Here is a 13,392-nt window from a genome sequence, read left to right on the forward strand (position 1 = left end):
TCCCTGTGCTAGAGCCGAGACATGTTTCTCAAAATGCCTCACAGATGGCAGCACATAATCTAACGTTTGCTGTTTGCTTGATCAACGCCTCCTAGAAAAGAGGCGTTGGCTTGATATGTTTTCCGCTAGATGGACATAGTTGTCCATTTTTGAGCTGTTTGAAAGTTCGGGTGTTTATAGCGGCGATGGCTGCACTATCCCGGCTTTTTTCGAAGCATGGCGTCGCGCAAAAAAACGTAGTTTGATGGCCTCGCCGACACGCCTACAAATCGCCGAATGGGCTCATTTTCGTCGTGACAACTGCCGAACAAAACTGCGTTAAGGAGACGCCTTCCACTAAATGGCATTTATGTAGTGTTTTTTCCCGAAGCATTTGCAAGTAACATCGTGGCTTTGTGGTACGACACCTGCTTGCCACCCCACCCAAACGGCCTGGGTTCGATCTTATATGGGACCGAAGATTTTTAGTCTTTATTTTATTTGCCTCTCTCGATTTTACGGTCACGGACAATTTTTCGCGCACAAGCGACGTAGCGACGCCGACCCCGACGGCGGCATTTCTGCGAAACGAGCTCTCTAACGCTATCGCGTTAAAACAGATGAGAAGGCATGACGAAAGCTATGCGAGTTGTGCCGATGAAACCAGAATGCTGCATTGCGATGATGTTTAACGTCAGCGGGACGGTCCCGTGTCAGAGCAGGAGGTTGTGGTTGCAAGCGTTAAACGGCTGAAACACCTAGCGACCTTGCAAATGTCGATGAGTGTGATGCTGTAACTTGTGCTCTGGACTGCTGAAGCGGAAGGAAATGCTATAATACAAAAAAACAACAGGAATGGGATGAGCAATGGAAATAAGAAATGCGGCGATGCCTCAGCCATCCCTGCAGGGTTAACCCCGCCTTTGTTGGCTGAACGTACATGGATGGCAGCGACATGGCCCAATTGTAGTGGTGCAGGTGCAACGGGAGGAAGAGGGGATCGCTTCTGATATCATATGTAATAACAACAAGTGTTGAAGTGAAAGTGTCAAGGCAAAGTTCGGGAAAGGTGGAATAGAAAATTAGAGGAGGAGACATTTAGAAGGCATCAGGGGAGTGATTACGTTGTGGCGGTGAAATAACTACAGCGGAATTGTTCCTAACTGTGATAAGTTGAATAATACACGACACCGTTTTGAACAGAAAAAGCGAGGGCATTCTAGCGTGTAACTGTTGAAGTGGTTGGAAGACGCAAGCGGGAGGACATATGTAGTGTTTGTGAGCATGTGTTAAAGTAGTGTATGTTCATCCGTGCAGGGAATGCCGTGCGCCCATGGGTCCATTGTGGTCGCGATATCGGTTATCAAACAATCTATGACATAGGACCATCGTAATAAGCGCTATAAAAGCATAGCCTTTCTTGAATAAACATGCATTCGTAATTCCTGCCTGCTTCCGGCGTCCACGTCTTTCCTTGGCCACAATAAAACAGCAGTGCTGTTGAATCGTTAGGGGTAATATTGGAAGTGGCCATGTCCAGTGAGTGAGTGAGGTTATTTGGGGGTAACACACGAGGAATGTGGCAAATGCTAGGCATCCAATTAAATAGATAAATTTGAGGTCCTTTGTTTAGCCAAAGATAGTGCCAATGCGAAAGCAATGTTTTGTAAATTGATTTAACCATAGCCGTGCGCAGGGTTCCCCTTCAGGGGGGGGGGGGGTCGAGGGTTCGTCACAGCGCCCCCGTCCCAATTATGTCGATGTATGGCGCTGATAGCGCCCCCCCTCCCTCCCTTTTATGTCAATGTGTGGACCTGACTTTGCGCGCGCCCCTTTTAGGTGAATAAGGGAGCGGCCGCCCCCCCCCCCCCTGCCCCACCTGTGCGCACGCCTATGGATTTAACAGACGACTTTATGCAGCGCACCAAACCCAATAGTACCTGCAGATGCCGCAATGTTGGCCAGCTCATTCCTGAACACGCTCATGTAACTAGGTACATGGAAGAGATAAATGGATGTAATTTCGAATGCGAAGCATTTCTTAGCGAACTTCTGCGACTTTGAGCGTATCTATCTATCTATCTATCTATCTATCTATCTATCTATCTATCTATCTATCTATCTATCTATCTATCTATCTATCTATCTATCTATCTATCTATCTTGCCACCTACGACTTTCTGCTCTCCTGGCCGTTTCGTTAATCGGTGTATACCAAAATTGGTATTGCATAACATGACCGTATTACGAAAATAAACCACAGGCCAGAACATGAAAATCATGACACACATGCCATGAACGGCATGATTTACATTCCACGGCCTTGGGGCTTTTGCGGCCGTTCCGTTAATTTCATATACACCAAAACTGGTATGGCGTGACACAAGTTCATGAAGAACATAATGACAAGTCCTAACGTGCAAATCATGACGCGCATGACATGTGCAGCATGATTTACATGACATGGTCTCGGGGTGCTAGCGGCGGTTTAAATGAATGGATATATATACGAAAACTGGTATGACGAGACATTTCTGTATGACGAACATAACTGACACGTGGTAACACGAAAATCATGACAAGCATGTACATGATTTACATCCCACGCTCATGGAGCACTCGCGGCCGTTTCGCTAGATTGATATACACCAAAATTGGTATTGCGCGATGTGACTGTATGAAGAACGTGAATAACAGGTGGTAACATGAAAACCATGACATGCATGTCATGATTTACATGGCACGCCCATGGTGCATTCGCGGCCGTTTCGCTAGCTTGATACAGACAAAAATTGATATTGCGCGACGCGGCTGTACGACGAACGTAAATGAGAGGTGGTAACATGAAAATTATGACATGTATGACATGTACGACATGATTTACATGCCATACTCACGGCGCACTCGTGGCCGTTTCGCTAGGTTGGTATACACCAAAACTGGTATTGCGTAATGTGAGTGTGTGAAGAACATGAATAACAGGTGGTAACATGAAAACCATGATATGCATGTCATGTATATCATGATTCACATGCGACGCTCATGGTGCACTCGCGGCCGTTTCGCTAGCTTCATATAAACCAAAATTGGTATTGCGCGACGCGACTGTATCAAGAACGTAAATGAGATATGGTGACATGAAAATCATGACATGCATGTCATGTACGACATGATTTACATGCCCCGCTCATGGCGCACTCGTGGACATTTCGCTAGATTGATAAACACCAAAAACGCGACAGGTTGCACCGCATGCTGCGGGACCGCATTGTATGTGGTGATCGAGACAACGACGTAGGACGTCTGTTCTTGCCCCGCGGTTCCTTGACTTTGAAGGAAGCAGAAGACTTCGTAAAGGCTGCTGCGGAAAACGCGCAGCACATGCAGCCACTACACTCCCCGGTAGCTGACAACAAATATTGTGCGGTCGGGCCTCTCACGCTCGAAGCCTAAGAAAGCAAGCGGGCTATCTCGCGATGAGCATCGGCCTTGCACTCGCTGTGGTCCGTCCTCGCACCAAGCAGATGATTGTCGTCATCTCCGAACAGTGTGCCATCGATGCCGGAAACGCGGCCACTTAGCGCGAGTGTGCAGAGCGTCGGACGAAGACAAAAATCCGAGGCAACAAGCGAACGCCCTTTCGCAGGACTCACAAGATAGTTCGGATGACTGCAAAGCTTTGTACACGCTGATTGCGCATCAAGCGACGGACAGCGCGCAGGTGAAGCCTATTTTTCGCCAGATAAGTTGGAACGGACTGCCGCTCACGATGTTGGTAGACACGGGATCGCCTGTGGGCGTCATCTCGCGGTCAGTGTTCGAGCAACACCGAGGCAAATGGCCACGTTTGCAAGACACAACAATGAAGCTGTCGTGTTTCAAGGGCCCACTTCCTATCGACGGAAAATTGCAACTCAATGCGACCGTGAGTGGCGCGACCATTCAGGCCGAACTCTTCGTCATCGACTGTCCGGGACCAATGCTTTGCGGCCGTGACACTATCCGTAGCTTCAATACGGCAGGCGTGCCGGTACTCACTGGAAACGAGGAGGCGTGTGTGTAAGCGGAAAATGCGGACAGAATGCTCGAAGCTATGCTATCAAAGTACAGTAATGTTTTGCTCCGGATTTGGGTTTGCTCCGAGGGCCACCAGTACATCTGACCGTCAAAGAAGGCGCAAGACCCCGGTTTTGTAAGGCTCGGACGGTGCCGTATGCGCTCAAACAAATGGTGTCGGCAGAGTTAGATCAGCTGGTAAACGAAGGGGTGTTATCACCGGTGACGTCTGTCGAAATGGGCCACATGCGTTGTGCCCGTCGTCAAGAAAGATGGACAGGTGCGATTATGCGGCGACTTCCCAAACAACAGTCAACATCCTATGCTCGTCCTCAAAAGGTACAAACGTTTTCGTCCGCTTGGCAGCATTCTGAGTAAGTCCTCAGGACCTCGTTTGCAGGATTATCCTAAACGTGCTCTCATGCGGACGTGTTCGGGACAGCAACAAGCTTGCGCTGAACTGGGAATTACATTTGTGCAATGAACACCATTTGACTGCATGTTATTTTTTTATTTTAAAAAATAGAACATCTTTATCTGGTGACATAATTATGATTGCCGACGGACACGTTTCTCCTTGTTCAGAATGAGTACATGTATTAATCGCCAACGTGGCAAGGGTAATGCGATGTATTAATTGCTTGTTTAAAAAGCCCAATTTTAGGGGGAAATACGCTTCGCGAAGTTAAAATTCGGTGACATATATTTAAATTTCCCGCACTTCGACCGCTGGCAACACTGTGACCCATGTGACCAAAAAAAGGTTGCCTCCTGGTGGTTCCAGCAGTGCAGCAGTCCCTACGGGCCCACGCTGTGTCTTCACGGAGAGGTTGTGACATGGCGCATGCCGGACTGAATATCGGTGAGTTCGATCCAAGCGTCTTTTTCTTCCTCTAATCACCACCACTATCTTTTTGTGTTCTGGTGATGGCGGAGGGCAGTGAACGACTATTTCGCCGCGAGCGAAAACGCCGCGTCGATGCGTCTCTTCAGCTTGCGAGCATGAACAATGACCTCGCTCAGCCGGCGTGTCGCATTCAAAGTCCGACCGAGTCCCTGCCCGACACCAATTCTAGTGGTCGCGCCCTGCACCAATTCGAAGGGACTCGGCAAAATGAACAGACGGTAGCGCATGCTCCTAAGTTATGTGGCGATTCCGCCGTCTTTGTTAGTGATGATGTACTACACGTGGTGTATCAGGATGTTGTAGGGCCAGTAAGTAGTCCAATCAGTGGTGGCTCGCGCGATAACAGCATATACTTACCGCCGTTGCAGCGACGCCGCCACAGCAGCGATGTGCAGAGTGCAGATTACGACCACGTTAGTGGAGCCATTACGTCTGACGACGAGGAAAGCAATGTGAACTTCCGACAAAGGTTACAAGCGTGGGCGGTTGAATCGCGGTGCTCGCATGCCGCTGTCACGTCACTGCTGTCAGTTTTGCGGAGCCACACTTGTTTTGTGTCACTACCGTCGACTGCTAGGACGCTCTTGCAAACTCCAGGTAGGGTCCTAAACATCAGAGAGCTGGCAGGAAGGAAGTTTCGCCATTTTTGCCTTGAGGCAGGACTGCGGCAAACTCTGCTGGACTGTACACACTTGCCTGACGAACTCAGCCTTTGCTTCAATATTGACGGTTTGCCATTAGTCCCGAGCAAGCGCCCCTTTCCCGCCATTTCCACTGTTTGATTCGCTGTTTTCATTCTCCCGGCGAGGGTGAATACATGCATAATCATTAAAGCATTTCATTAGCACAGGTGTGCATTCCTTATTCTTAACAGCTCCTCCGCCACCATGTTGAATTTTGATTCATGACTGAGCAAGCGTGCCCCTCTCCAAATCTTGTCGAATTATCCTTCGACGTAGGGACGGCGCTTGCTCGGGATTTTACGGTGGTACCCTCGACAACTGTTATCATGTCCTCATAAAAAAATTTTTGACTTTCTTTTAGGATCACCGGAAGGACAGTCAGATTATTCAGCTGAATGAACATTTCATCAAATGCCTCGCCGAGCTCATCCCTTGAAGAGTTTTTATGGTTTGCTGGAGGCGTCGAAATAAAAATGTATTACCTAGAAACATTGTTCTTGTGCTTGCTTTAGCAGGTGGCACGGCCACATACCTTGATTGTGCATTTTCTGCATAGGCACCGACACTGTTCTATACAATGTGACATTCCTTATACTAACTAGTCAGTGGTACATAACTGTGCTCTAACATTAAATTCGTGTAAAAGTAAAATCTAAAATCCAGTAATTAAGCATGCAACCAATCTTGGTGTGTAGCCCAGTCGGTACGCTGCATGTTCAGAAATGTCCTGGTGGACCAATTGATCAATATCCTTCAGTCCCCAATAAATCCTGAGATTGTGCCCTGGTGGACCAATTGAGCATGTTTCAGTCCCCAATAAGTCCTGAAATTGTGCCCTGGTGGACCAATGGAGTATGTTTCAGTCCCCAATAAATCCTGAAATTGTGCCCTGGTGGACCAATGGACCTTTTCCGGGTAGGTAGTGTGTGCACGAGCGCCGACGTCTACGAGGCACGCGCCATGGTTTTTGGTGGCTAAAACGCGACGACAGGTGCGGACCAAGGACATCTGTTATCACTACCTTGCAATTTTTTTCCCCAAAGAAAGGTGCGAATGCTGTCCTCCGAGATTGTCTACCGGCGCGCGTTGGACAATTTCGGAGGCCAAGGGCCACCAGTTTCAATTTCGGCGATCTCCACTGGAGGTGCTGTTCGGACCCGGAAAAGGCCCATTGAGTATGTTTCAGTCCCCATTAAATCCTGAAGTTGTGCCCTGGTGGACCTATTCAGTATGTTTCAGTCCCCAATGAATCCTTAAATTGTGCCAAAAATGTCCTGGTGGACCATTTGAGTATGTTTCAGTCCTCAATGAATCCTGAAAGTGTGCCAGAAATGCCCTGGTGAACCATTTGTGCATGTTTAAAAGACATGCTGACGCCAGACAATAGTATCTTTCTTGGACTCCATCAAGACTAGTTGAGCATGTTTTCGGGACGTCACAATGTCCTCACGAGAACGTTTTGAAAACGTGCTGAAGATGTGTTACTGTTGTCTGGGTTCCGTCTTACGGTGAACGAAGCTACCATCATGGACCAATATCCGCTGCCACAGGTTGACGATATCTTTGCGAATCTCAACGGCGGAGAAGTTTTCAGCACATTGGACTTGAAGAACGCCTATAATCAGATGTCCCTCGTTTTGAACACGCACAAGGGTCTCTACTGTTTCAACAGGCTGGCGTTCGGAGTGTCGTCAGCGCCAGCAATTTTCCAGCGGCGCATGGAGGCCGTGCTCAGCGGGATCCCCTGCGTGCAGGTATATCTGGACGACTTAATTGTATCGGAAAAGGTAAACGACTGCAAGATCCTGGAGCAAGTGCTACAGCGCCTGAGGGAACACGGCCTGCGCCTACGACGTGAGAAATGCAAGTTCAGGCAAGAGCAAGTCACCGTTCTCTGACACTGCAATGACAGGAACGGCCTACGCCCCAAGAGCGACAACATCACGGCACTGCTCGACGCCCCCCAGCCCACTTCGGTAAGAGAACTGAAAGCATTTTTAGGTCTGTTAAATTACTACGGCAAGTTTTTGCACAATGTGTCGACTTTACTAGCGTCCTTATACGCCTTGTTGGCAAAGGGCGTAAAATGGGTCTGGGGCAGAAAACAGCAGAATGCTTTCGAGGCAGCCAAACAGGCAGTGAAGAATGCCAAACTTTTGGTGCATTTTGACCCAAGCAAGCCCACTCACCTAGAGTGCGACGCATCAGCAGTTGGTCTGGGAGCAGTGTTGTCGCATCGAGTCGGAGGAATTGACTACCCTATCGGATTCAGATCACGAACAAACGCCGAGAAAAGCTATTCCCAGCTGGAAAAGGAGGCCCTCGCTCTCGTATTTGGCGTGACCAGGTTAAGATCTGTATGGGAACCACTTCGCACTCGTAACCGACCACAAACCGTTAACCGGAGTGTTCAGTCCAGACAAGGGAATTCCGCCGACGGCCGCTGCCCGCATTCAGCGTTGGGCCCTGCTGTTGGGTGGATATCGGTACAGCCTAACCTATCGTAAGGGATCCGAAAACCGTGATCGCAGATGCCTTCAGCCGACTCCCTATTCCTCGGGTGCAGCTCGATAACGAAACAGACGACAATCCCGAGTATGTATTATACGCTGAGGCTGTGAATGCGGCAACCTTCAGTGCCAAAGAGTTGGCGGTTCTAACCATCCCTGATGCTATGTTACAGCAAGTGCGAAAGTGGATCCTGCAGGGCTGGCCGCAGCACCTGACAGAGACTGAGCAGCGATTCTGGCTGTTCCTCCAGATAAAGGATGATCTGACAATGAATCGGGACCTCATTTATTGGGGACATAGAATAGTCGTGCCAGCAGCGGCTGCTGGAATCTTTTGGAGGCTCCTGCATGAAACGCATCCAGGAATGGCGGCAATGAAAAACCTTGCGCGAACCATTTTTTTGTATCTAGGGCTGAATGCCGACATCGAAATGATGGTACGCGAATGTGAGATGTGTGCTCAAACCAGTTCGATGCCTCCTGCGTAGGTTCCGGCGCCATGGACAGAAACGGGCCGGATATGGTCTCGGGTGCACATCGACTACGCAGGCCCTGTCAAAGGACACCTATATGCTACTGGTAGTCGTAGATGCTGAAACCAAGTGGCTGGGAACCATATCGAGGCGGAGTACATCAGAAGCCACCGTGGAAGCGTTAAGGGCCATATTTGCAAGGTTCGGACTGCCACATACACTTGTTTCAGATAACTGGCCACAGTTTGTCTCAGCAGAGTTTCAGAAGTTCGTAAGAATGAACGGGATCAACCACGTGAAGACGGCACCTTACCAACCGAAATGACCTGGCGGAACGCATGGTTCGCACGATCAAGGAAGGCCTGTGAAAAAGTCAAGGGGGTGGCATCTTCATTAAACGTCTCAGTTTTTATGCCGCTACCGACGGACACCGGTAAAGGCTGGGAAGTCTCCGTCTGAACTACTGTTGGGTTACCAGCTACGGACCAGGCTAGACTGTTGCTAGGGTGGTACTGTTGCCTCCCGAGTGCAGGTGGTGAACCGCCTATTGAAGAGCGCTCCTCCACCATGCCGTTCTGTGCAGGACAGCCGGTGTGGCTGAGAAGTTTCCACAGCCGGCCGAAATGACTGCCGGGAGTGGTCACCAGTACCCAAGGGGCTCGGATGGTGACTGTGTCCACGCTGGACGGTGAGCTGCATCGTCATGCTGACCAACTGCGGCCGCGCACCCCAAAGGACTCGAAAACGACGCAGCCAGGGTGCGCCACAACATCCACAACCACCGCTAAAGAAGCCTCGCCCATGCCAGCCGGCATGGCTGACCCCACGCCGGCGGGGTCGCCGCCCTCTAGCCAACCTGAGGCACCGCCACCATTTCGCCGGTCCACCAGGCTACGGCGGCCACCTCAAAGGTTCAACTGGTAAAAGGGGAAGATGTGCTACGTCATGTAAGCGTGTCGCCAATCATGCCATGACGTCATCGCCTAGCACATAAAAGCGTGACACGCAAAATAAAACGCTTTGTTCTTTCTTGGTTACTGAGCCGTTCACTGGCGACATAACAGTATTGCGTGATGTGACTGTGTGAAGAACATGAATAACAGGTGGTATTATGAAAACTATGACATCCATGTCATGTATGTCATGATTTACATGCCATGCTCATGGTGTATTCGCGGCCGTTTCGCTAGATTCATATATACCGAAATTGGTAATGCGCGACGCGATTGTACTACGAACGTAAATGAGAGGTGGTAACATGAAAACCATGACATGCATGCCATGTATGCAATGATTTACATGCCACGCTCATGGTGCATTCGCGGCCGTTTCGCTCGTTTGATATACACCAGATATACACCGAAAATTGGTACTGCGTGATTTGACTGTGTGACGAACATAAATGACGGGTCCTAAAATGCGAATCATGTTATATGCACGTCACGTACGGTATGATCTACACGACACTGTCGTGGTGCGCTTCCGGCCATTTTGTTAACTGAATATATACCAGTAAACTTCATGGCATGACACGAGTGCGTGAACATAAATGACAGGTCATGCATTGTATATACCAAAATATACGTTTCATAGCATTGTATATACCACATTATGCATGCATGCGTGCATGGCAAACATGCGATATATGATGAACTAGATGCCATGGCATGAATGATTTCATTTGGCTCAAAGACAAACAAGGCGATATATGCAGCTCTTTGCTGGCTGCTTCACATCACATCGATACCCAATGCGTGGGATCTGCCGGATTTTTAGCCTATGTAATTTTCTTTTAATGTCTGTAATCCTTTGACCTGAGCTCCTCAGCCCTTGGAGTTTGCAAGCGCAGTTAGCAGAGACAATGTAGAAGTGGATGGGTGACTGACGATTGTGATGTGGCAAAATTCAGACCCTCATCAAACAGATCAATTTCGGCATCATAAGCACAAGTTGCATTAAAGAGACAAACTTTTTTGAGCTTGGTTATGGACCCTGTTGCTGTTAATGCAACGTAGGCCGCACCAGCAACACTGTGAAGGTTAGAGCCATCAGTATAAATATGTGTAGCTGCAATGCTGGAAAGGTGTTATGCAGATGGTTGGTCTAATTTTGTGTAAAAATATGAATTGTTTGCAAGGGTAGGGGTGTATCTAGTCTGGGGGACACAGGATTGTGGCAGGGTGTTAAGCGTTGACGCCATCATATGTTGTGTGAAAAGCGAAAATTCGGCATTTAGTTTGTCAAGGTAAAGATTTAATGAAGGAATGTTGGCTATTGCCTGTGTACGTTATGAGGATTGAACATTGCAATGACAGGACTCTGGACTTTAGGAATTGCGTAGGGAAGGCTGGTCACAAGGCTATGAAGGCATATGTTAGAGATGGAGAGAGCACTTGTGTGTATAACCATCGGATGAGGGTGATGTCTATTGTGTGATGCAGTCTGATGAATGCGAGTAAGCGTGAGGTCATGAACTCTGCCTTCTTTTTAATATGTAATCAATCTGCGAATGAAAATTGGCGGCCAAATCAAAAGTAACTCCTAATAATCAAATAGTGTCCTTACGGCTGAGAAAAACACAGTCCGAATGCATCATTCGAGAGCGTTTTGAAGTGCACATGATCTTTGTTGAAAAACACTAAGAATGATCTTTGAGGGCTAACTTAACCTTTTGGCGACGGGACCAATTTACAACAGAGGTCAGGACATTCTCCACTTTTGCCTGTAAAGGTTATTCAGACCGGGGACAAATCTTCGGGGGATGAAGGCGGAGCCTAGTGACGTCAGCTCGCGAGGAGAATCCCTCACAAATGTCCCCCACTCACCTGGACGAGGCGAACGGAGGGGGAGACCAGTGTTACTAGACTACTCTGGTGGCTTGTACCACCCGTTTGACGAGCTGCAGACGACCATGCAGTTGCAGACTGGACACCCACTGCCGCTCTCTGCAGGAGCAAGTGCGACAATGTGGCCAAACAAGAGCCCGAAATTCCACCATATCCCCCATCGCCGGGAATCGTTTATCTTGTCAGGGAAAAGGTCCCCGTCTCCTCCGAGGAGTCGCGCCCACTCTAATCCTTGACGCCGCGGTCACATGATCCGCAATCCCCCCATGTCGCCCACCGATTTCTCCCTCGTGTGAATGCCCCTTAAGAGGCAGAGGCAGGAAAGTGGGGCTGCTAAAGCACCTCATGAATGACAGCGACGAGCCCTCCAGGAGCGGTGCGCAGCTGGTGCTGAACGGACTGGCACATTGACAAGCGTGCGAGTACGGTTGGGTGAAGACTCTTATTGATACACTAGCAACAACACTAACACTCGAAGAAAAGTCAGTCCCATAGGCCCACTCGGACTCCAAATACCACGGTCCCCAACAGAAGAACCAACACAAGCTTTTCCGCGAGGCCGAAATCAAATATGTCCTACAACAACTCAACAGCAGGTCTGCCCCTGGCCTGGACGAAATATCCAACAAGCTTCTGCACAATCATGATGAGAAGGCCATCCAAATCCTCGCGAACAAAATCAACGAGGCCTGGAAAAAGGAATTAATTAGTGCTGCAAGAGTGGCGCACAGCCAAAGTTTCACTTATCCCGAAGCCTGTCAAGCCACTCGGTGTCGAGAACCTCCGATCATCTCCCTCACCTCGTGCATAGGCAAAGTTGCAGAATACATCATGCACAACCACATCACAGATCACATCGAGGACAAACAGCTCTTCAGATACAATGTGACAGGCTTCCAGCGGGCCCTGTTCACACAAGACACCATGTTATTACTTCACACACGTCGGGGGACGCGCGTGCAGACGCCAACGAGTGACAAGAACCCCACTGTCATCTGCCACGATATCACATCACACCATCGGGGAAGCAGGCGAATTTTCCCCTCCCCAAAACCCAAACTGAACAGAGCAGAATCAATCACATATCCGCCAACTACCGAAATGCACCTACATAACGGCCGAAGTCATGCACAGGATCAACCCTGAAATACTCCCCACGTGCCCTTTCTGCGCTCATGAATAAATTATTTTGAACACATGCTCTGGCTGCGTGCCGCCAATGGCCTGGTGGAGCTGAAATCAAAGAAGACGTGAAACGAGGCCATCACAACTCCAAGTACGAACTGCAACTCTGGCGGTCTAGAGCCCGGGACATCGCCGAGTCTTCGACTTCCAGCGCTATCCTGGGCGGAGCCCCCCCGCTAGCGAGGTCCTCACTGCCTCCAGTTAGCCTCCTCAGGATATGATCAATAAAGTCTATTTCCTCTCTCTCGGTCATGACAAGGAAGAGCACCACAACTGCTTGGAGCATTTCTCTTCACTCTCGAAAGCCAGAATAACTCTAAACCAAGATGAGTGCTCCTTCGGTGTGTCGAAAGTGCCTTTCCTAGGTGTGGCCTTTCAGCCGATGGCATCAGACCCGATCCAGACAAACCGGATGCTATGAAGACTCTTGAAGCACCCAAGGACATCGCCAAACTTCGATGACTTCTGGGGATGGTGAACCATCTAGCTAGATTCCTTCCTAACATCTCCGAGATCACGGCACCCCTGCGTGCTCTTCTGAGCAAGGAAATGGCCTGGTCATGGCACCACGAACAAGATTTGGCAAGATCAAACAACTGTTGTTATCAGACAGGTGCACGGCTAAATATCACCCCTCCCACGCCACCACGAATTCGGCGGATGCCAGTTTTTTCGGACTAGGAGCTGTCTTACTTCAAACACAAACTTCAGGAGAACATCGAACAGTGGCATTTGCTTCTTGCTAGGGGTGTG

At 49.2% G+C, this 13,392-nt stretch overlaps 1 protein-coding gene across 1 annotated transcript; it reads left to right on the plus strand.

Annotated features, from left to right (window-relative positions):
- The first annotated feature begins 7,151 nt into the window (after positions 1-7,151).
- On the plus strand, positions 7,152-13,101 carry LOC119406686 (uncharacterized protein K02A2.6-like). Its single transcript, XM_037673417.1, has 3 exons — positions 7,152-7,498; positions 9,192-9,296; positions 13,005-13,101. The coding sequence occupies exons 1-3, from the start codon at positions 7,152-7,154 to the stop codon at positions 13,099-13,101; spliced, it is 549 nt and encodes a 182-aa protein (XP_037529345.1).
- Positions 13,102-13,392: the final 291 nt, after the last annotated feature.

The sequence above is a fragment of the Rhipicephalus sanguineus genome, chromosome 10 (assembly GCF_013339695.2).
Source record: "Rhipicephalus sanguineus isolate Rsan-2018 chromosome 10, BIME_Rsan_1.4, whole genome shotgun sequence".
Lineage (NCBI taxonomy): Eukaryota > Metazoa > Arthropoda > Arachnida > Ixodida > Ixodidae > Rhipicephalus > Rhipicephalus sanguineus.